The sequence below is a fragment of the Manis javanica genome, chromosome 11 (genome assembly GCF_040802235.1).
Source record: "Manis javanica isolate MJ-LG chromosome 11, MJ_LKY, whole genome shotgun sequence".
Classification (NCBI taxonomy): Eukaryota; Metazoa; Chordata; class Mammalia; order Pholidota; family Manidae; genus Manis; species Manis javanica.
Window position 1 is genome coordinate 25,753,596 of NC_133166.1, and position 24,973 is coordinate 25,778,568.

At 39.7% G+C, this 24,973-nt stretch overlaps 2 protein-coding genes across 3 annotated transcripts in view; one reads left to right on the forward strand and one right to left on the reverse strand.

Moving 5' to 3' along the window:
• LOC108385358 (olfactory receptor 52B6) overlaps positions 1–16,519 on the forward strand; it is a 122,891-nt gene extending 106,372 nt beyond the window's left edge. For both annotated transcript variants that reach the window (XM_037000985.2, XM_037000984.2), the window contains one exon: positions 13,751–16,519. In XM_037000985.2, coding sequence (XP_036856880.1) covers positions 13,773–14,753 — 981 coding nt within the window. In that variant the 5' untranslated portion in view covers positions 13,751–13,772 and the 3' untranslated portion in view covers positions 14,754–16,519. The remainder of the gene's footprint in view (positions 1–13,750) is intronic.
• Positions 492–1,442, reverse strand: LOC108385357 (olfactory receptor 52H1-like). The gene has a single exon (XM_017642751.3). It carries the CDS (start codon positions 1,440–1,442, stop codon positions 492–494), a length of 951 nt encoding a protein of 316 aa, XP_017498240.3.
• Positions 16,520–24,973: the final 8,454 nt, after the last annotated feature.

Sequence of the window (24,973 nt, forward strand, 5' to 3'; positions counted from 1 at the left end):
TTTCAGTGGGCTAGTCAAGAGGAGTTATCAAATAGTCATGAAGGACATAGAAAGAATTGGAAGCAGAACTTTAGACTTGGGAATTTTCTATTGAATTTATGAATAGTTATTAAATTTATAAGCTTACTTTGTGCTAAACAAACTTAACCTCACAAGAAGTCTATGAATTAAGTACTAGTTTTTCTATATTTTTAAAGCAAGAAATTGAAACAAAAAGACCAAAGAAAGAGTAAAATGTGTGCTTTTCTGTTTCTGTTTGTAGACATTTAGGACACTTCCATCTGATGCCTATCATGTCCTTGGGACTTGAAAAATCCTTACCCCTCTCCTAATTCTACCAATGATTTTTTCCAGCAGAACTGAGGTCTTGAAATTCATAGAAATTGGATCCATTATTGGAAGGCTTCCCTCTACTAACAAAAGTAATTCTATCAAATCAATATGATTATCTGACTCCCCACACTCTTTCTCTCCATGTTCTGAACCCCAGGTCACTGTACCCCTTTATGAAAGAATAGAAGGATGGCCTTGTCCCTGATCTGCTTTGTTTTGACACCATAAATGATGGGATTGAGTGCAGGAGGGATTGCCACATAGAGGTTGGCTGACATGATGTGAAAGGTGAGAGAGATATTGTGGCCAAAGCGATGACAAAGGACAGAGAACATGGCTGGTATGTAGAATATGAGAATGACGCAGACATGGGACCCACAAGTGCTGAGGGCTTTCTGGCGGGCATCTCTGGAGGGAAGGTGGAAAACAGCATGAAGGATGAGGGTGTAGGAAACACCAATGAGGATCAGGTCTGAGAAAACAGTCATTAGAGGCACAGCAAAGCCATACCAGATATTGATGGAGATATCAGCACAGGCAAGGCGGGCCAGCCCTATATGCTCACAGTATGTGTGAGGGACAATATGCGTCCTGCAGAAAGGCAAACGCTTCACCAGGAAAACAACAGGCAAAATTACACTAAAGCTCCGACCAACAATGCCCACGATGATCTTGACAATTGTCCTGGGTGTCAAGATGCTTGTGTATCTCAAAGGGGAGCAAATGGCCATGTAACGATCGAATGCCATGCCCAGCAAGATAGCTGAGTCCAGAAAAAAGCTGAAGTGCACAAAGAACAACTGAATGAGGCAGCCAGGAAGTGTGATTTCCTGAGCTTTCAACCAGAATATGCCAAGTGCTTTGGGGACACACGTGGTGCATAATATGAGGTCTGCAGAGGCCAGCATTGAGAGGAAGAAAAACATGGGTTCATGGAGGCTGCGGTCTGTAGTGATGAGGTAGAGAAGGATGCCATTACCTGCAAGGCCCACGAGGTAGATAGCGCAGAAAGGGATCCCAAGCCACACGTGGAACTGCTCCAGCCCTGGGATCCCCACCAAAATGAAGGAGCCCAGATTGACACTTGTCACATTCAGTGTGGCCATCATGGTGACTGTCATTCCCTGAGGACAAAATACAGTTTTTGATTCCTGAGACTGACCATCCATGAATTCCCTTTGCCTTTTTAAGAGCCAAGATCCCTTTCCTTCCATCATGTAACAAACGCTAGGTAAAACAAAGCCTACCTCTTGCCATACCTCTCCAGCATTTCCCGAAGGTTGCCAAAGAGACCTCAGTTAAACCAGTCATTCCCTATCTATAGACATTGCCGTAACTATATTGTTACTGTTTTGAGACCATGTCCTACTAGATCCATGACCTAGGGGCATATTGGTCCTTTATTGTAAAGTAAAGTTCCAGGATTGTCTTGTCTTCACCACATAATTCAGTCTGATATTTCTCAAAGGTGTAAGTATTGAATATCCTACGGTGTGAGTCTCAGTAATATCTTCACTGAGATATCCATTCAAAGAAATAACAGGGACCATATGTGAATTAGCAAATCTACATTCTTCAATTCATACATATATATACAAATATTCATGTCTACATGTCTCATGATATATATGTGTGTGTGTGTGTATATATATTTCTCTGACTTATTGTCTCTTCACATAGTAAGTTATTAACAGATAATAACAGTTTCAGATAGTTCAAAAATAATTATATCTCCTTTGACATATAAATAACATATGCAAAGCTTCCAGAGTTTAGGATGTGCATATTTTTGAGGGGTCATACATTATTCTGCCTACCACAAGGACTATACTGTCTATTATCTTTCCCATTCTGCCTCCCCAAGACTTCTGCCACCATTACCACTCTCAGAAAATACTCACAGGCACCTTATTTTGATGTTGGTGTTAGTTTAGAAAGCCAGTATAGGACTTAAAGAGGATGGTTCCAAGATGCAAACAGAGATATATGTGTGGTAACACAACACAATTGGGGAGGACATATATATAAAAAGAAAGAAGGGAATGGTACGCAGATAAGAAGGTAAGGCATGGGGACAAAGCAGCTTAATTCCAGCTAGGAAAAACAGACAACCCTTAGTAGAGTAACCTTTTATTTCTCATTGGTTTTCTCAGGGAATGGAGAGACTGAAAAGTGAAGACTCTAAAATCTAGGGGGACTCCAGAGCCTCCAGTCCCCAGTCAATACTATTAGTCTGTAAATGCTCACATTAATGTTTTCCTGGTCTAGAAATGGCATCATATACCAATAGGATATGATTCAAGGTTTTAGACAGGGAGAAACCTGGAAGTGCTGGGATTTTTTAAGGGTATAGCCTATGTAGATGAGTCATTTATAGACCCTCACAAGTGTCTTTTTGAAAGAATAAATGAATTAAAGTAGCTAGGGTCCACGTTCTGACTTGGAAGGATAGTGATGATGACCCTTTAAATTCTGGATCTCAGAAGATGTTTGTGTGACTGTTCAGAGAAAAGACCTTTGATTAGTTAGGGATGCTGATGAGTTCCAGATGATATGGTGTAGGACAGATACAAACATCAAGCTTTCAATTCCCTCCAAATTCTGATGCATTCAGTTCCGTAACCCAGCTCCCCATCAGGTGAGGTTTTTTGGATTTTTGTATCACCTTCTATTCCATTGAATGGGGCTGTCTGGTGTCTACTTGTGACTGTGTTGAGATACTTCTTGGACTGAAGAAACTCAGTGACTGATGAGCAAGAAGAGCCAGTATTGTACATACGCCACACTCCCCGTACGTCATTGTATACTTACTGAATGTTTGCCCTGTGGCTGGAGATGTATCATTAACATCCAGCTGCTTATGGCAGAAACCTTCTTGACGCTTTTTCATTCACTTCCCATATTCTCTTTTCATTTTATTGGTTCTGTTAGTTTTATTGATTCTGATGGGGGAGCTGGGTTACAGAACTGAATGCCAAAAAAGAACTACCATAGATCTTAGCATCTTACAGAGAACTTTCACACTTGAATTGTCCTTATAACAACTGTAACAAATATATAATGAAGAATAAGTTTTACATTTTGCAGAAAGAGCTGAAAATACATTTTAATTTTGTTGTGCTAACTATGCTTTCCATTTTACTAAATCAGATATAAATATCAAATACAAAGTATCTCAAGGAATAACAGGCCAAAGTATTAAAGGTTGTCGTATATCAATAGTGAAACATTAAATGGGTAAAGTAACTTTTTGCTTCCCTAAAAATATGTTGTTTTGATTGGCCGTGTCAGTGAGTTCTTTCTTGCAGATCTCTCAGCTGCTTACTTGAAATTGACTTTCTCTCATTGCAGCAAGGCAGAGTTGGAAAGCTGTAACGCTGCGGGGAATACACCTTCCCTTCCTGGGGTAAAATGCCTTTGAAACCAAAATCAGTCAAAGGAGAAATAAAGTAGGAGAAACCCATTTATTGTTTACAAGCAGTCGTCCACTTCTGCTTGCCCATGTCTCTTGTGACCCGGCTGCCAGAAGGGACCCCACTCACCCTCTCTGGTCCAGATATGCCCTTGCTCCTTCTTGTAATTACCTATTGATATGGAGATAAGCTACTTCTCTCCACCCCTTGGGATACCTATTGATATGGAAATGCACTAAGGCCAGGCCAGAGATTCTGGAAATATTGCAATTTTACCCACAAACACTAGGGCAGAATATCAAATTGAGAACACAAAACACGAACTGCATCCATTCCACAATGTAAAAAATTAACATTTTAAAGTAAAAACACAACATACACAAAGAAGTCCATTTTAAAAATTAAAGTAAAACAGTAATGAAGAGAGAACATTTAAAAACTAAACTGTTGCATTTCAGGAGGCGTTAGGACTAAACGTAGTTTTCCTGGATGGAAATCTGAGATAGAAAAAGACATTACTGTAGTTATAACTGGAGAAATCTGCCATTGCTGCAGGCACCGAAGTGTCCTTTGTCTATGACCCAGCAGGGTTTTGTCTCCTGCCAGCTTCCATGAAACTACAATAGGCTTACTCATTAGCTTGCACATAGAATAAAACTTCAAACTTTTCAGTTTTTGACATAGACAATTTGGGAATATAAAATAAATACATCATACACTGAGCATAAAAACAGATGACACTGTGAAAACTGATTGAAGGAAACCTTACTGACATGGCATCAGGAAGCCTGCAGGGGGAGTCCTCATGCGCACCACTCCCGGTTAGTTGCAGACCCCAGAGGAAGGAAGAGAGACATCTTACAACTCATACTATTTTGGCCACTTTGTCTCCCCAGTAGTAAGAGAGAATAATTTTTTTGCCACCCCCAGCAACAGCCTGGCAACAGCCAAGCCAATGAGAGACTGTTGCAACTCAGCCAAAGAGCATCCATGAATATGGGACTCCCAGTTTTCTTCCAGTGGACTTTTTGCTTAGAACAGTTCCCCAGTTCTCCCTTTTTCTTCTAGCACTCTCTCCTTTGTTCTCCCCACATGCTTGGGATTTTGCCACAGCTTGTTTGTCTTGAATTTGCAATTCTCTGCTATTCCCAAATAAAGCCATTCACTGGTAAAACAACTGACTACTTTATTTTGAAGGTTAGCAAAATAAAAATATCCCTAAGAAACACTGAGTCCCTGGAAATAGAAACTAGCTTTACTATTGTCTGTCCTCTTTATTTAGCCCACCAAAATTATGATTCTTTGCAACAAATAAATTTAAATTATGAAGTGATTTGTTGAAAATGGAGCAGATATATACCATTCTAGAATGCTTTATCAGAATAAGTAGTATTAAGTTATGGCTCTTCCTAAAAAACATTGGTTATTTCCTGAACCTTCAAAGCATATAGTAAATGCTTAAAAGATGTTTATTACTACTAGCTAATTTATGTAATAAAAATATATATGTATTATGTGGTTTAACATAGCAAATTACTTTAAAAATTGCATAAACTTTAAAAATTATACACTAGTATTTCTACTGAAAATATACTGTAAACAGAAATAAATCTTGATATAAATTATATCAGAAATGGATGTTAGTTAATATATGTTTACCTTAATAATAATGTATCAGTATTCCTTCATTGATTATAACAAATGTACCATACTAATGTAAGATATTAATAATGCCTTATTATTAATTGCAGGAAATCTCAGTAGTCTTTATAAGTTTTCCATACCAAAAAGCTATTTAAGATAAGAGATTATTATAGTAACAGGATAGAAGATAACTTCTTTTTATTTGGCATTTATCTTCTTTTACAATAATTCCTAAAAGTACAAGAAAAAATACTCCCCTCCTTACAGTTTCCAGTTCTCTCTTCCCATTCTCTCTTGAGCATTTTCCAGTCTCTACCATCCACTGAAATTGCCCTCATCCTGGTTCCCAGTGACCTCCGTAACGCCTACTTCGACGGGCAGTCCTCAGTCTTCAACTTACTCAACACATCAGCAGCATTTGAAAATTATGAATTCTTCCACTGACTGTTTTCTCTCCTCATGTCTGGACTTTTGTATTTTCTCCTATCTCTTTTTCTACCTCATTGGCTATTCCTTTATTGTTTCCTTTTCTAGGTCCTTTATTTTTCTAAATCTTAAGATTATCCCAGTACTCTATCTTCAGCTCTCTTCTCTCTCTAATTTTGCTACCTAGATTACCTGAAACAGTTGTGTGTATTTTAAATAACATTTATTTACTCACGATTCCTACATTTATCTTCCAGATTTATAAATCTAACTGCTTTCTCAGTATATCTACTTGGATGCCAGATAGGCATTTCAAGTTAAACATGTCCAAAATTAGACTTTTACTTCTCCTTGAATCATCTCTATCACTGTAAATAACAATTCCATTATTTCAGTTATTCAAACCAATAAGCTTGAAATTATCCTTGATTCTTTCCCTTGTATCATGTGTATAATCATCAAATTAAATCCTGCTAGCTCAACTATCAAAATGCATTCAAAATCTGACTATTTTCAAAATATCTAATTCCCCCTCCCAAGTCCGCATGGTCATATCTCTTGATATTACAATATCAACTCACAATATTGTAATAGCTTCTTAAATGGTTTCTTTTCAGTTTACATACCATGTAAATGCCAGCAATGTGTCTAAAACATGTAAGTCATAACATATGATTTCTCAATCCAAAATCTTTCTGATGACTGTTATGGAAAATAGTTTGGCAGTATTTTTTAAAACTAAAAATAGACTTACAACATGACCCAAGAATTGCACTTTGAGGCATTTATCCCAGAAAAATAAGGATATTTTTATGCCTGAGCTTGTTCATTGATGTTCATAAAGCTTTATCCTTAATAGCCAAAAATGGGAAATTGCACAAATGCCCTTTAACGAGTGAATGGTTAAACAAACTGTAGTATATTTCTACATGGAATATCACTTGGCAATAAACAGAAACTAACTGTGGATATGTTGGGAAGGAAAGGACTCGGCTTGGTGTCGCAGGGAAGTCAGATATAGTGAGACAAGAAACCGAAGTCAAGAAAGCAAAGTAAGTTTTAATACACCCTGCATAGAGTCACAGAGCGGACCTGCCTAAGGTGAGACAGGCAGGCATGGATGCTCATTCTGAGGCTTCTTTTAGGTGGTTTTTGGCAGGGCAGAGAGGTCCTTGATTGACATCTGTCAGCTCTCTGGGCTTCGTCTGATTAGTGAAATGGGGAAAGGAACTATGCTGTGCCTGTGCCTCTCATGTCTCTTATCTGGGGAGACTGGTCATTTCCTGAGTCACTCTTGGACCCTGTGACTTCATCTGATTAATTCTTTGAGTCATTTCTGGCTTTCTGGTTCTATTTGATCAACTCCCTGAGTCATCTTTGGGGGCCCCTTTCTCCTTTCCATCCCACTCATTTCTATCTTTCTGCCTAACAGATATACTCAACAACTTGGATGGAGCGCAAAGAAATTACGTTGAGTGAAAAAAAACATCCTCAAAAGAATACATATTGCATAATTCCACTTATGAAACATTGGTAAAACTATAGAGATGGAGCATAGGTTAGTGGTTATCAAGGATTAGGAGGGAGGCAGTAATTGTGGCTGTGAAGGAGTAAAATGACACAAATGAGTGCATATACAAATGGTCAAATTGGAATGAGCTCTCTGGATTATACCAATGTCAATTTCTTGGTTTTAACATTGTATAATATATATTTAAGAGAACAACACTAGAAGAGGCTGGAAAATGGTGCATGAGACTTCCTAGCACACTTCTTGGTAAACTTCTGTGAATTTACAATTATTTCAAAGTAAAACGTTTTTAAAAACCTCTTACTCTGTTTTTCTGGCTCACTAAGAATAAAATAAACAATCTATCATAGATGATTTTCAAGGCCCTAAATGATGTGACCGCTTCCCCTACCTTTTGCTTCCAGTGATTCTCTAGCCACAGTATGTTACTTCCTATTCCATTCCTCAAATACAACAAGGAAGCTCACCTCTCTAGGCTCTTGGTCTTAACTGTCCCTCTGCTAGAGATCTGCAACCAGAATTCTGAATGTTTGGTTCCTTCATTTTATTCAGGTGTCTGATAAAATATCACTCCTGATGAACCTATCTGAAATAACAACTACCTGTTGCCCCCATCATTTTCAATCCCTTTTCCTTAACTTTATTTTTCTTCATATAACTTTTCACAAGATGTCATATTATGAATTCATTTACTTGTTTACTTATTATTATCTGTCTCTTTCCAATGGAATGTGATTTCTATGACAGCAATGACTTTATCTGATTTTGGTTATCCCTTGTAAGCAGTCAATAACAAATATTACTGAATGAACAGTGTTTAGATATGTTCATAAAAGGTTCATACTAAAAGAAAAAAAGGGACACTGGGCTTATTCAAAAAGGCAGTACTGACAATTACAACCTCATATCACTGACAGTTAGTATAGAAACTCTAGAGAATAATTTGATGCTAATTTTTAAAAAATTATTGAAAGAGTTGAAAGGACAGGTTCCAAGAAAGAAGCCATGTCTGCCAGAATAATATTCCACGAGGAGAGTTACTATATCTGAGGTCATACCTTAAAAAAATACCATAATCAAGAAGCTGACACTTGTGCCACTAGCATTATCACAGGTGATTCTCAAATCCCCAAAGGCTGCTGAAGAAATCCTTATAACCTACAATCTAGGGATCACAAGGAGTCACCAGTGACACCACCACAGATGGCTGTAACATCCACATACCAGCCATACTGGAGGGGTGCTGAAGATAGACAAATAAGTGAAGAAATAAGCAAGAAACTTCCTTGACGTTTTTTTGAAAAATAAAAGGAGACAGGAAATCCTGACTTCTGACTTCTTTCTGCTAAATCTTGTAAGAGTCCATCCCATTGAAAGAACTTAAATTTCATTGAGAACAGACGCAAGTGATTCAGAAAACAAGAAATGTTGAAGAGGAGGCAGAAAAATGGAAATCTTCATACAGTGCTGGTGGGAATGTCAATAGGTGTAGCCATTTTGGAAAACAGTCTAGCAGTCCCTCAAACAATTAACTACAAGGTCACCGTATGACCCAGTGATTCCACTTGAAGGTATATAACTGAGAAATGAAACATAAACATATATTCACAGAGAAATGTATACATAACTTTTCACAACAGCACTACTTATAATACCCTAAAGATGCAAATAACCCATCAGTGGTCAAATGGATAAACAAAATGAGTTATATCCAGACAATGAAATATTACTTGGCCACACAAAGAAGTGAAGCATTGACACATGCTACAACTTAGATGAATTTAAAAACGGTATGCTAAGTGAAAGCCAGGCCCAAAAGACCACATATTGTATGATTTCATTTATGTGATATGTCCAGAACAAGTAAATGTATTTGAAATAGGTTAGTGGTTTCCAGAGCTGACAGGAAGAAGGAATGGGTTGTAACTACAGTGGGCAGGGTGGTTCTTTTGGGAGTATAGAAAATGTCCTGAAATTAGTGATGATGATTGAACAACTTTGTGAATATACTAAAAGCCACTAAATTGTATCCTTTAAAAAGGTGAATTACATGGGATGTGAATTATACCTCAGTTGACAGAAATTAAGTAAAGCCTGGCCCAAAAAGAGGAGTCATTTTAATTTTGGAAGAACCTGAGAAAAATTATCTCCCGAGTGCTACTTAATATTTCTGCGCTGGTTCAGGTATTCTAATTTCCATCTGATCCTCCCATCCAAATTCTCCAAAGCATTACCATCACCATTTATTTCATCTGTGAATTCTTTTCACATTCACTGGCTTAATCAGCTGCGAACACGTTCTTTTCAGTCCCCACTGCAATTCAATGCTCTGTTATGAACTATACCAGCAAAATGACTCTCTGGCCTCTGGATTCCCACTGCTATATCACCACTTACTGATCGCTGCTCACGGTAAAGGCGCATGATTCCCTTACCCATTGACCTGAAATACTTATCCAAAGAAGGGATCAATCATGGCTTGTCAAATTTTTGAATGAACAAGACAGGGACAAAGGTCCCTAACCATCCTTTCCTTTAGGATGATATACGAATGCCTTCAATGTTAAGGGGCTGTGAAGTGGTGAAGAAAGATCACTAAGGTAAAAAAAAAAAAACAGACTTGAAAATAGACACTAAGTAGATGATGAATGAAAGAAGCCCAAGAGGACAATGCTTTAGAAAGGACAATAGGATGACATGAAGAAAGAAGAATGGGATTGAAGTCATGGAAAAGGGCTAACACTGGAAAGGGAAATGCAAAATCAAGTTCAGTGAAAACTCTTAGGCTAAGAGCCTCTGGGCTGGTGCTGACCATCCCTTAAGATGCTCAGAGTGTCTGTCGATAGACTTCTTCTCTTTGACTCTAGGCCAAAGCATATCCCCATGTGCCTTAGATCCTTGTGTTAAACAGAGTCATATCGGCCCAAGTGGTGGGGGAGGGGCCTGGTCCTAAGGAAGGGGAGGATACACGGAAGGAGGAGAATCCCTGCTCCCAAAGGAGAGGCAGGGATAAACACCACGGGAGACAAGGCCTGAGATTCAACTCTCTACTAAGGAAGCCTGTGCTGTGTATGACACACTGAATTGAGCAACTGAGTCTGAGAAGGTGACATAAGGGAGGTAAGTTTGGGTATGTTATTTTCAGGATGGGGAGGAAATATGGAGGAATGGATGAGGAATGGGTACCAGATAAGCAGACAGCTCTGCAGCAGTGCCGGAGAGGAGCCAAGGGCGAAAGGGAAGAATCAGCTGGGGTGGCTGCAGGGCACTGTTCTGGGGAGGGGAAGGCAGGGCAGTTTGGGGGGGGTCACTTCACAGTTGAGGATGGGAGATTGACGAGTAAGTGATCCTCGCTCCTAAGGAGGATACAAGATTACTAAATGACACGTAGGCTGTATCCTCAGATACTGAGGAATGATGGAAGCAAAAGTACTCTACTGCACTTGGGAGGCCACGTGCAAAGGATAAAGTTCCTAGACGTAGCAGTCAGGCAAAGGATCCAAAATCAGGTGGAGATGGGAATTCACTGGAATAGAAGGAATACTTTTTCTGGTATTTTCTCCAAAGATATGAAAAGCAGCAAATAGAGGACAAGAGAATCGGGCATAGGAGTGGAAGGTCTGAAAACGGGCTGCCAGAGAGAAAACTTCAAGTGGAGCACTTGGGGATGCTCACTAGTTAGGGGATGTGGCATCCCCTAACATCAATAGGTACCTGAACTAGAGTGAAAACAGAAGTCACATGGATGAATGAATGGGAGAAACTGTGAGCAAAGGCTGCCTTGGAGGCTGACTATGTCAGAGGGGCGCTGAAGCTAGGGAAGAGGAGTTGACACAGGTGTCAGGTGACTGACAGGTGGGAGCACATAGTGGAAGATGATCACACAAGATCTGGAATGAGTGCACGGATCGCACAGACTACAGACCCGAGGAGGATGTGAGATCTGGTTATAAACCCACGATTGGTGTGGTATGAGTGTATGCCCTTGACGGCATAACCTTACATAATTGAGTGAGAGGGAACCTTCCTATTCTGTCATTGTTTTAACATTCACTGGGTGTCAGCTCCCCCAGACACCAGTGAATGAGACACAGTTCTGACCCTCGGAGAGCTCACAATACACCAGGGCTGAAAATATTTCAGTGTGGTAAGTGCTGGAGAGAGAGAGAGGTAATTGCAGGGGGTATAGGAGTGCAGAGGAAGCACATAGCCCAGCCTTGGAGCAAGAGGAAAGGCTTCCTGAATGAGAAATGTAAGCTGGCTAGGTTAAAGGGGAGGATGGAGGTCGAGGAAGTGGAGTATGTAAGTGACCACAGAGAAAGAAGAGCAGATTCAGAGACATGCACTTTGTCCAGTTTTAGTAGAGAAGGAAGGAAATATGTTTGTGTGAATCTTTCAGGCAGTGAGAAATTATCTGTAATCAAATAAGTACTGAGCTCAAAATTATCTCTTGGAAATATAATTTATATGTAGATGCTGGTTTAGAGACTTAAAGAACTGAAGGCTAAAAGACCAGTTGGAAGGCCTTGGTAAGTGGGCAATAAAATTGAAAACTTAAATTGCAAAAATAAAATATAGATTTATTTTTAGAAAACTGGCATTTTAACTGGGTCCTCTAATTTTTATAATGATATACATCTCCATTTATTTGTTTTTAAAAATCTCTTTCAACAATAGTTTGTAATTCTTAATGCAGAGGCTTTACATATTTAAGTTTATTTTTTAAGTATGCTATGTTTTCAACATACATTTTGTATGTTCTTATGTTTGTATTATAAATAGAACTTTTTAATTTTCCAGTTGTTCACAGCTAGTATGAAAAATGTTTATTTGTACTGTCTTTGAACTAAATAAATAAATAATTTAATCAACCAATTAATTAAAGTAACTCAAGGGAGCATTTTTATACCTAAGTAAAATATGTCACAATTTTAATAACGAAGGCATCATTGAAACGCAGGAGAAACATTCACATTCACACCACTTCCTCTAAGACTGGAGGAAACAAGAGGAGGATGGGTGCAGAGGTAAAAAATTCACGGGACTGAAATAATAATTTAACTTGGCTCCTGATCGTTTGAAAACCTCAGTTACATAGCAGGAACATTCCATTGAATAGAGGAATGGAATTTGGGCAGTGGTAAAATTGTATATTCACTGTGATAATAATTAAATAGGACTGAGGGGTCCAGTGCCCTAAAATGTATAAAGACCATGTGTGTGGTTGTGCCATTTACACTGTGACTTCGTGAGCTGAGGATGACACTGCTTAGAGTCAGTGGAAGCCTGAGCGTCTTCAGGGAGAATGCTGCAGAGACCAGTTGGGACTGAGAAGTTGTTAGTCCGTCAGAAGTGATGGACGTTTAAGACTAGCTAGGGAAGAGAGTAATAAGATTCTTACATCAGGGTTGACAAACATTAACGTGAAACAAAGTCACTTGGTGGCCTTGCTAAAAGCCAGGCTGCTGCCTCCAACTGCAGAGGCTCTGCTTCATTAGGTCTGTGGTAGGGTTCAAGAATTTGCGAGTTCCCTGGAGGTGCTATTGATATTGGTCTGGAGAAGCATTGCTCCACAACTTCCTTCTTGTTCTGGGTGATAGCACCTCACTTAAGGGCCAGAAAGGTGACAGAGGAGGCACCACAGAGTTTAGTAAGGCTTCCACAGACAAAATTCATTTAATACACCAACAGGATGACAATTATGCTCATTTTGAAGGTTCCAGAGTTGTTTCTCACAGAGGATAGTGACTTGTCCCAAATCACATGACCTGACAGAGCAGATCTCTGACCCATTTTTTTTTCTACACAATGTTGTGTTCTTCCTAAATACCGTAGCTGCCTTCACAACCTCCATATTTGTCAGAGCATCTGTGACTGAGAGGAGAGAGGTGGAGTCTACAGTGCCCACTGCCCCCAACCCTGCTCTCCCACACAGTCTGTCAAGCAAAGGCAGTTGCTCTTTGGTGCAGGACTTCAGCCCTTGTGTGCAGAGCCTGGGGCTTCTCTGGAGTTCAGGACAGATCACATAACCCATAGAGATTACAGGGCTTGTTTCTGATGTTCGAGCTTTTCCTGCTCTCTGCAGAACCTGTGCATACATTCTTCAGAACCTGCATTGTACAGAGTCAGGCAATGTTTTTGAATCCTGTAGTTACCTTAAAGGCTTACAGATGTATAGAAAGCCTCTGAATAAGGACACAGAGCCCGGCTGTGGGTAGGGCCTACAACCATGCACTTTGCGCAGAGCCTGTGCGTAATGAGAATATGCCTATGTACAGAGCCCACATGGTTGTAGGACCTGTGAATATGTACAGACCTGTGGTTGTTTGCAAGCCTTTATGTATACCCACACCTCTGCTAGTGTATACAAAGTCTGAAGCTATGTTTTTTTCCTATGGCACAGGTGAGGGCTCTGAAGAAAAACCATGGCTCTTGTATCTGCTAACAGCACAGCTGCTCTGAACAGTTCTGACACTCGCACAGCAGGCTGCCTCCTCACTGGCATCCCTGGACTGGAGCACCTACACATCTGGCTCTCCATCCCCTTCTGCACCATGTATGTAGTTGCCATGACAGGCAATGGCATTTTAATTTGTGTCATCCTGTCCCAGCCAAGCCTGAATGAGCCCATGTATATCTTCCTCTCCATGTTGGCCAGTGCCGACATCTTGCTCTCCACTTCCACAATGCCCAAAGCACTGGCCAACTTCTGGCTGGGTTCTAGCCACATTTCCTTTGATGGCTGCCTTACCCAAATGTTCTTCATCCACTTCCTCTTCGTGGCTGACTCAGCAATCCTGCTGGCCATGGCCTTTGACCGCTATGTGGCCATCTGCCTCCCACTGCGATATGCCACCATCCTCACGAGCACGGTCATTGGGAAGATCACGGCTGCCACCCTGACCCGCAGCTTCACCATCATGTTTCCGCTCGTCTTTCTCCTCAAGCGCCTGCACTACTGCCGGATCAACATCATTGCACACACGTTCTGTGAGCACATGGGCATCGCCCACCTGTCCTGTTCCAATATCTCCATCAATGTCTGGTATGGACTGGCAGCTGCTCTGCTCTCCACAGGCCTGGACATCATCCTTATCGCTGTTTCCTACATTCACATCCTCCAAGCTGTCTTCCGCCTCCCCTCTCAAAACGCCCGGTCCAAGGCCCTGAGCACATGTGGCTCCCACGTCTGTGTCATCCTGCTCTTCTACATCCCTGCCCTCTTTTCTGTCTTTGCCTACAGGTTTGGTGGGAGACGCATCCCACGCTATGTCCACATCCTACTGGCCAATCTCTATGTGGTCATCCCACCTATGCTCAATCCCATTATTTACGGAGTGAGGACCAAGCAGATTTTGGAAGGGGCTAAACAGATGTTTTCAAACCTTGTCAAGGAAACTAAGTAAATGCTCCGAACTCGATCTCAGCTTAATCCCTTTCTGTATGTATCAATTATCCAATATTCACCCTATCCTCACCTCTACATCTTCCAATTATCCACATTATTCACATCTATGTCCCAATTTATTTAAATACATGCTGTACTCAAATCCATGTTTGATTTTTTTTCTCAGAAATCTGCAGGAATACTCACTCCACTTTCTTATATTATTTGAATACCTTCTGATACTCCACCATTTCAAGAAAAAGTAAATAGGGGAAATGTGATAACTTATCTGAAATCTACCATCCAAATAGGACTTTTCTCAGCATCCACTTGCATTTTCTCCATAATATATACATGGGAACTATATGCTTATATATATAATATGCATAATATATGATATATATCTTATAATGGTCTTGGCATATAATAAATGCTTTACAAATGATAGCTTTATTTGTATTGTTCTAATTATTATTAATTAGTAGCTCATCCAACTCTATTTATAGCTCATCACCTCAAAACTAATAAAAAATTGTCCTAAGACTTAAGCAGATTACATGATGATGCTCCAGTTTTGTTTCTACAGAGTAGTAAGAGTAAACAATAATACAAAGGAAAATTATTTTAATTCTAATGTTTAACCGAATTCAACAAATATAATTTTAAAAACTCAAATGCATTTAAAAAATCATTGTAGGCACTGATTTAATATAACTATTTATTTATAAATAGTTTAAGACCCAGAGACTTGCTTGTTGTTCTGTAGCCACATCAAATTCAGTTTCTCCTCAGGCCTTGGTACTTGTTCACCTTGTTATCTGAAACACTCTTTTCCTATATCTTTATGTGACTCACTTCTTCCTTTCATTCAGCTTTCTGTTTATGTCTCTCCCAAAGAGATATCTCTGTGACCTTCCAATACAAAAAATACCTCCTTCTTATCTATGGCAAAAGAGACACTATAAGCAAATATAAAAGTCAACGTCAAAATGGGAAGAAATGTTTTCTAATTATATTACAGATAAGACTGTTTTTTTTCCTGATATATATGGGGCCCCTAAAATGTAGGGGGAACAAATGACCAAAAGTCTGATGGAAAAAAAGGACAAAGACAATTAGAATATGCTTAACTCTAACAAGAAAAATTCAATTAAGACTATGCCAAGACAGTCTTTCTTACCTGCTAAATTGACAAAAATTAGAAGTACTAACACCATGTTGGCAATGATGTGGGGAAACAGGCCTTCTTATACACTGCTTTTGAATACGCAGTATGATAAAATGTCTGTGGAGCTTGGAAATTCTTAACAAAATTCCTATGCATTCATTCATCCCTTGATTCAGCAATCACACTTACAGGAAATAGTTTTTGGATATGCCTCCACAGGTACAAAACTACATATGACAAGGTTAATAATGATGGCAAAGGTTTTGTAATACAAAAATGTTTGCAACAGCTTAAATGGGGTCTGTCCTCCTGGCCACAATTCCATGCCCTTACGCTTACTCAGCACTGTTATCCTTCCCAAGCTACACAAAGGCTTTGAAGTCACATGGACTCTGGTTAAGGTGTAGTGACCATGTTTAGAACATATTAGCTTGTTTGTCACTGGGCAGTATATTAAACCTCTTTAAAGGTCAGTTTCCTTAGAAAAAGTGACCATATCTATTTCACAGTTGTACTGATTATTAACGAAATTAGCTGGATCTAATAAATCAGGTATATTTGTGCACACCTCTCAGATAACTGTATTCTGTAGATTAAATGTCTAAAAGTGGAACATTTAAATCATAGATTATACATTTTAAAAATGCTAATTACTTACTATATATTTTTTCTTTAAGACATAAACATACTATATCTTCTTATGTTATTCTATTTTTTGTTAAAAAACTAGCACAATTAGTAAATGATTAAATTTTAAAAGTGGAAAGCAAAATTTCCCAGGTGTTATTTCCACAAAAATAACATGTTCTTGTCCAGAATTAAAGGGAGGATCAGACATTTTTTTTTTTTTTGAGAGGGCATCTCTCATATTTATTGATCAAATGGTTGTTAACAACAATAAAATTCAGTATAGGGGGGTCAACGCTCACTGTACAATCATTAATCCATCTCAAGCCTAATTCTCGTCAGTCTCCAATGTTCTGAAGCATAACGAACAAGTTCTTACATGGTGAACGAATTCTTACATAGTGAATAAATTCTTACATGGTGAACAGTACAAGGGCATTCATCACAGAAACTTTCAGTTTTGATCATGCATTATGACCTATAAACAATCAGGTCAAATATGAATATTTGTTTGATTTTTGTACTTGATTTATATGTTGATCCCACATTTCTCCTATTATTATTATTATTTTTATTTTTAATAAAATGCTGAAGTGGTAGGTAGATGGAAGATAAAGGTAGAAAACATAGTTTAGTGCTGTAAGAGGGCAAATGTAGATGATCAGATGATCAGGTGTGTGCCTATGGACTAAGTATTAATACAGGCTAGACAAGGGCAGCAAGACATCCACGGATGCAGAAGATTTCTCTCAAAGCAGGGGGGGTGAGGTTCTGAGCCTCACCTCTGTTGATCCCCAAATTCTCACCTGATGGCCCCCCTGCGACTGTGCCTGTCTTAGGTTGTTCCTCCCTTGAGGAATCTTACCCATCTCTGGCTAACCAGTCATCTTCCGGGGCCATACAGGGAAATGTAAAGTTGGTAAGTGAGAGAGAAGCCATATTGTTTGCAAAGGTTAGCTTTTTACTTCTTTGCAGATTTATGCCCTGTGGCTTCTATGCCCAGCACTTGTCTCGAGGTATCTTTACCACCTGGAGGAATTATGATACTCGGTAAATTCGATATGAGGCACGAATTCTATTTAAGGGTTGTAATTAGGAAGGAAGAAGAAAAGCTATAGATGTAGCATATGAAGGAAACATGGGAGGATTGATTATTTCTTTGACATATCTTCTTGTAGAGTACCTTAAGTATGTATAGGTTTTAAACTACTAACTAATTTGCACACACATATTAACATAATAGGAATACGGTGACATAAACAAAGCAAATCTATAATTACCATCCATCTCCAGTGAAGCCAAGAAAACCATTTAGGCACCCTAGGCATTTGTGAAAATTTATCTATGATATGATGGATATTGTCCAACTGTACTTGAACCATCAGACAAATTAAAGCAGCCCATTTCTGGGATCTGTTCACATCCCATATGTTCTTTTAACCATAGATAGTCTATAGTCATGAGATTTTGGAGTGCTACAACTTGCACCCCTCCCAACTCCTGGTTGAGTTCCAACAGTACAGATCCGGTCAAATTCGTTGTCTCACTGTATGCACATGCCAGCCTAGACATCTCCCTCCTCATTCCTATGGCAAGTCCAGGAAACGGTGGGGTGGACGCAGCCACAACCGCAGCATCGCCCGGATCCCTGTGGAGGCTTTTTGATGATCATCCCCCGGCACAAGTCCTCCAGAGAGTGCTGATGCAGGAAGCTCCTCCTCATATCGTATCTTAGTTCATTTTCTGGGTTTCCAAGCTAGGCCTTGATCTTCTGCATAGAAACAAACAGACCCTTTGCCCACTGACATGCCCTCTATACCACTGTGCAGAACTCATTGGAGGTCAGCACACAGTAACTGCTTTTTTTTTTTTTTTAATTAAGAGAAAGGAATATTATCAGAAAAGAGTACCTCCATAGCTGATCATCTGACACCCTTTAAGTGATCAACATTAAGGATATTTAAAGCATGCGTTGGATCAGACATTTTTAAGAAGCACTGCAAGGGGGCCATTGACTGAGGGCTGACTCTGAGTGGGAGATTGAATAAGGAAGATTTGATCCAGAAGGTAAAATATAGTTTATGGGAAAAGGTATCTAGGGATTTGAGATGTTTCTTCTCATTGAGTCTCTACCATTCATCCAAGCCTCTATCTCAGCCTTCCCCTGACATTAAAGTTCTCTCAGTTATCCCTGAGAATGACCAAATGAATGGTATCCTTACCATTTCAACTTGACAGCTTTTCAGAAGAATTAAATTGGAAAGAACAGTGAGAAGGGGGAAAAATGAGCATGTTAGACATCCTGATCTGGGAGAGGGTTACATGAGTGTATACACATGTCAAAATTCATCAAGCTTTACACTAAGATTTGTGCATTTAATTGTATATACCTCAACATTAAAAAATTTTAAATAAAAGAAAGAACTGTGAAAAGAAAAACCTGGGACAGTCCTTCCCATGTTTCCAAGCCTCAAAACCCTCAATCTCCTTATTATTTTACATTTTAGCCCTAGAACAAGCATTCAGAAACCTTTAGATGAAATTCTTTTTCTTGAGCTTCGGGGTGTCATAAGCCTACTGATGGTCACCTTCTTTGCTTTCTTTACTTATGCTATTTTTATTAATGAGAAGTTTTTTTTTTAACTTTACTTGCATATCTTTGTAAACATCAATGATGATTTGAATAAACAACCCTAGGGGATCTGTTCCAGTTTAGCAGACTTCAAGGAACTGCTTTGGTAACTTTTGATAACAAATTCTTTGGCTCCTCTCCTTCCTCAGTCTGAATAGCCTTGGATAAGATGAGAGCCTAGAAGTCCCTGGAGCAAACAGAATCTCACCAGCTTGAATTAGGAAACAGCCACTAGTGAGGAGCAAGGGAGGGAGTGACCTGTGCCCTCACCCTGGACCTCCTAACAGTGCCCTTGAACACCAGTTGTGCCCACAGCATCTGCAGAGGCTGTGCCTTTAGAATCTGGGAGAAGTGAAGTCAGTCAAGGAAAAGAGCAAACCTATGCTGCTGTGTCCTCCATCATCCTAGAAAACACCAGCCCGTTCCTCAATTGGCCGTCCTAGCTGAAAACCCCAGAGCACTGGAGCTGGGCCCTAAAAGAAACTTCATAAGCATTGTCAGGAAATATTGTCAAAGACTTGGAAATGGGACAAGAGATTCCTGGGTGTCTTCCCAGTGGAATCCTAACAGTCTGAGGATTATCTAGTTCTAAAAGGATATACTACTTTGATTCTCTTTGAATGACTAGGGTTTAGGCTACTTTGCAACCCTGTAGATTGTAGATAATGTTAATAGAGCAAATATTTTCTGTCTAGCATTGCAAACGATTCCTGTTCATGGCAAATGCAGATTATTTTAGTCTGGTAGAGAATAAGAATTTGTCAAATACTGGCTCCCTCAGAATATCCCATAAATGATTTGTCGCTAAGACAAAGTGATGTTTAATTTCAGCACAACAAGGGAGATGGTCTTCCAAGGGAGGAGGGTAAAATTATTTGTGGGATATTTGTGAAAACTTGGAGCCTTGTGTAAGATGGGCCTTGCAATTCAGGGGCTTAATTATGACTGGGTAAGGATAACAGTTTAGGAGTGATGGAAAAAGGAAGGTAAAAATTTTGAGGTGAAGAAGCTTGAATTTTGAAGAGGCTTGAAGAATTTTGAGATAAGGGAGTAAACTATTGTTTGATACTATCGATCGATGTGTTAAACAAGTTGATACACATTTAAATGAATTTCCAGGTAGAATAATAAAGTTATTTGAAACTTTTATCTTCCTAGACAGGAACTTCCTAAAATAGCAAAATCATGCTGAAAAAGACAGTGCGATAGTAAAATTTTGTTAATTTAAGACATTAAGGTGTGTGGAATGCAGAATATTTTATTCCTCATTTCTTAAGTCCTATTCTTATTTGAACTGATTTTAATGTCTTACTGGTTCTTTCCTTAATGAGTTAAATAAATCTTTGACATGTGTTTATTTTATATCTGTGAAAGTGTTGCGATTTTGGATCTGGTTTAAATCCTTTAATGAGAAAGGAGATGAAAAAGAACCTGGGAGAATGGGAGAAGGAATGGCATTGAAGACTCACTTGAGGTTAGTGATTATGAATTTCAAGTGAGAATTGTGTGTTTGTGCGTGTGCGTGCGTGCGTGTGTGTGTGTGTGTGTGTGTTTCCAACCAGGGTCAGCTGCCTGGATGAAGAAAGAAGCAGCAGAGTCAAGTAAAAGGAGTTGGTATTTTGCTAAGGAAGTGCAGTGAAGGTGGAGAATGGCAAAGTACCTGAATGAACATGTCGCAGAGTGATTATAATAGTGGAATTTTAATGGGGAAAATTAGAGACTAGTGTAGACATGAAGGGGGTACTGTGGATGGGGACTAGGTTTGATTCCAGTGAAATAAAAAAAATTGGAGTGATGGTGTTACTGAGTCCAAGTTTGTGCCACTCACAGCATAACATGCCAATATGTTAGGAGACAAGGTGTTGTTGCTGTTGGGGCAAGGAAAGCAACTTTATTCAGTAAGTCAGCAGACTGAGATGACAGACTTATGTCCTAAAGAACCATCTTAACTCGGTTTATTTCGAGCTTCGTTTATGCTAGGGAAAGGGGGAGCAGACTGGAGGCTGACTGAAGGCTGCAGACATTGGGTGCCAGTGAGGGCCCAAGGAGAGCTGGGCAACTCTGTCTCTGGGTAGTTGACTCTTGTACACATAGGTCTGGTCACGATGTTCCTATAAATATTTCACAAGGTCCCTATCTTCTTTGTGGAAGCAAGCTTTGGGTAAGGGGCTATTTGCAGAAATATAAGTACAAAAATTACATCTGATAATTAACAATCCTACATTTAGGGTTGCAGGGCTGAGAGAAGCTCTTTTCCCTTTTTTTTTTTTTTTTAAATTTCTGGCCCAAAGGGTAGAGCAGCAAATGAGACAAATAGAGTATAGAGGCAGAGATGCCAAGCTTTTTCTGTTACAGTGGCACTAGAGAGAGAAAGTCAACATGACAGATGATGGCTGGAGAATGACATACTTGACATGGAGGCCATAGGAAGATATAATTGTTGGTGATAACAGGGCATGCACCTTGACTTTGGAGAGTGAAAGGCTAAGGATGAAGACATGCTTCCTTTAGAAGAGATTTGAATAGAGCTGCTGAAGGTCAGAGCAGGCAAGGATCATCTATGTCAGTATTGAAATCACCAAGAATTGTGATAAGAGAATTACAGAGACAGAAAGACCAAGAACCAGGAGCAGAAACCACTGCAGAGAGAAGAGGAGTAACCAGAGGTGAGCAGTTAACTGGGACATGGATGGTTAGTGAGAGATGTCGTTTAATAAAAGGAATTTTTATATTTGGGGGTTTTATATTTTGTTTTCAGAGAAAGGAGAGAAATGAACCAATGACAACTAATACCAACATGGGTCCAAGGATATAAAAACCATGGGAGAGGATGAACAAGTGTCTCCTTGAGATCCAGGCTTTAGTTGGACCAAGAAAGCAAGGAGAATATTCCAAGAAGTTGATAATATAGGGAATTGTGCTGATAGCTGACTATGCCCCCGATTGCCTAGAAAAGGACTTCAGAAGTTGGAGAGGAGGGTATATAGAATCAAATCTTGGATTTATAGAGCCCTGTGGAGTTGAGGGTCTGAGCAAGGATCTTGAACCCTGAGCTTATTACATCTGACATAATGGGTATAAAATGCATAATAGCATTGTCCCTACTGATCCTCAAACAGTGAGGGACGGTGAGTACCATCAGAGGTCAATCCAGAAGAAGTCACTGTTGTCTGCTCTAGCAAATGGAGATGTGGAGGCTGGGGGAAGGCTGGTCTTCTCTGGAGCAGAGGTGAGTGGCACTCTCTTGATTCTGGGGGCATCACCCCAACGTTCCTTTCCATTTTGGACAAGATGGACTTCACCTATTCTCTGCAAGCCAGTCAGGTTCTCCCAGCCTCTTTTTTGCCTTAAAATACATAATGTTAGACTCCAGGACTTTTTAAGAGCTTACAAAAAACATGTGGATACTAACAATGAAAGACCTGTATACTAAAAATAAGGACTTATTGACTCCGTGGTATAGGTAGAGAGTAAGCTATAAAATCAAAATTAATCAGTACTTAACTAAATATCTATTAATCATACTGTTATGCTTCAATTCAACTTTCATTGTTTATTTTTTTTAATAAGTGAGATGTGGGTGTGTTGTTCTTCTAAATCTTAGAGGAAAAGTAAACATCACTGAGGCTGAGACCTCAGTATCCTCCTCTACTGGCCAGTGGTAATGTCAAAGCCCTTTGTACAGGCTGTTCAAGATCCCAACAAAGTCCTTCCTTGCTTGGGATACACATTCCTTCCTCTTCCCATTTTCTGATTGGAGCTGCAGTTCCCAGCCAAACCACAGACTGGGGCTGAATGGACGTATTTTGAATTTGGCTCTAGCAGGCTTATCTGGCCCCTCCTGTCCCTTCAAGACATTTCCTCAACCCACTCTGTCCTGTTTTACCCTCATGCACCCCCAGATGCTTTCTTTAAGTTCTGTCCTGATCTGCATATGCAGGTACAGGTACAGGTCAGTGAAACCTGGAGGCCTTTACACTCCCTGTGGAGGGTTTCACCTCCCCTCCCAGACTTCAGCAATTGTCTGATGTTGGGTGGAGAAATGTAGAGAATTCTGCAGGTTTAAAGTGTAACTCAAGCTTGGGAAGAAAGCACAGAAAAGATCCTGGGCCATGATGTAGCTGTGTAAAGGCTATTGTCCAGCAGAGCCTAAAGCAGGAAGCTAAATGAGATGGGAGATACGTTCCTGCAGCCTTAGATAAAGGGACTGAACCATCAGATAAGCAGAGATTGAGAGGCCAGAGCCCACATTTCTTGTTCTCTTCTACTCCAGGAAATAAAGGCAGTTTCTCTTTCTCCTTTCTTTTCTTTTCTTTTGTCTTTCTGTCTTTCAAGTAAGAGCTTTGTTGAAATATAATTCACATACCATACAATTCACTTATTTTAAGTGTATGATTCAATATTTTTAAATATATTTATAACCTGTGCCACTATCACCACAATCAATTTTAGAACATTACCATCACCCCCACCCCCACCCCCAATGCACTTAACAAAAACCAGTGTCCTTCAATCACTCTTCCTTTTCTTCATCCTCCTCCCCACCCCCTGTGCCTTAGGCCACCACAAAAATCATTTTGTCTATAGATTTGATGTCGGGGTTCTTGTTCAGGAAGCCAAAGAATGAGCTTCACAAACACTCAAGGTATTAGAGCAAGGTACAGGCTTTTATTCAGAAAGTAAGAGGACAGAGCTCCCGGCTCATGTCAGGAGACAAGAGAGTCCGTGGTTGGCTCATTGTCTAGGGGTTTTATGCACAGTTGAGGATTTTCAGAAATGAGGGTAAAGGGTTAGGGGTGCAGACTTGTTGAGTGGTCCCAGAATGTTCATTTTTGATGAGTAATAGAACAAATTTTCTGCTCTGATTCTTTCTCAAGATAGCAGTTTCCCTCTGGGAGTATGTCAATTAAGACCACCTACCCTGCCCTCAAGGTAGGCTGGGTTGTTGCCTGTTTGCTGAAGCAAGTTAAGAATCTTACTTCTTAACTTCTTGGGCTGTTTATAGTTGGGCTTGCGTAGTAATTTAGTCTTTTTCCTAGGTTGCAGATTACTTGGTTAGGATCAGAGAATGAAATATAGCACATAGGTACGGTTAAAATAAGCTGGGCCTTTTAGCAGGCTAAGGTAAATTTTACAGTGTCATGATTTAAATTGATACAGTGAAGTCATGGGTTATGCTGAGACACTTTTCTTTATCTGTAGAACACTCAAACATTCCAGGCCAAGTTGCTGCTGGCCTTTCGAGTTTTAACTGATCTCACTGAAGATGTCTATATTCCTAGTGTGGTACCTTTACCCTAGAGAATTAGTGTGACTCTGACTTTTCGTAATGCTTATCACAGAGTTTCAATAGGGACTTCTTTGCACATTGCTACATTGTTCTGACTGTAATTATCTTGCTCTGCTTTTTCTCCAGAGGCCCTCACTCTACTCTGACTACACCCACGGTCCCTGTCTCAGATTTAGCTATTTCAAAAAACTGATTCACAAGTCATCTTTTGTGATAGGTTTCTTTCACTTAGCATACTGTTTTCAAAGTTCATCGATGATGTTGCCCAGATCAGTACTTCATTCCTATGCCATTGTATGTCTAAAAATTGAATAAACAAAATGTGGAAAATCCATACAATGGAATATTATTCAGCCATCAAAGGAATAAAGTTCTAATACATGTTACACCATGATGAACTTTGAATATGTTATGCTGACTGAAGTAGCCACATTGCCCAGCCCTCTGTCCTGACTTTTATCTGGATACCTTCTTCCCTGTAGGACCCCTCCCCCAACTCACCTTCCCGGACATGGTCGGGCC

What these genes read in the sequence shown, in the direction of transcription:
- LOC108385357 (XM_017642751.3), bottom strand. Translation starts at nt 1,442, where the DNA reads ATGATGGCCACACTGAATGTGACAAGTGTCAATCTGGGCTCCTTCATT.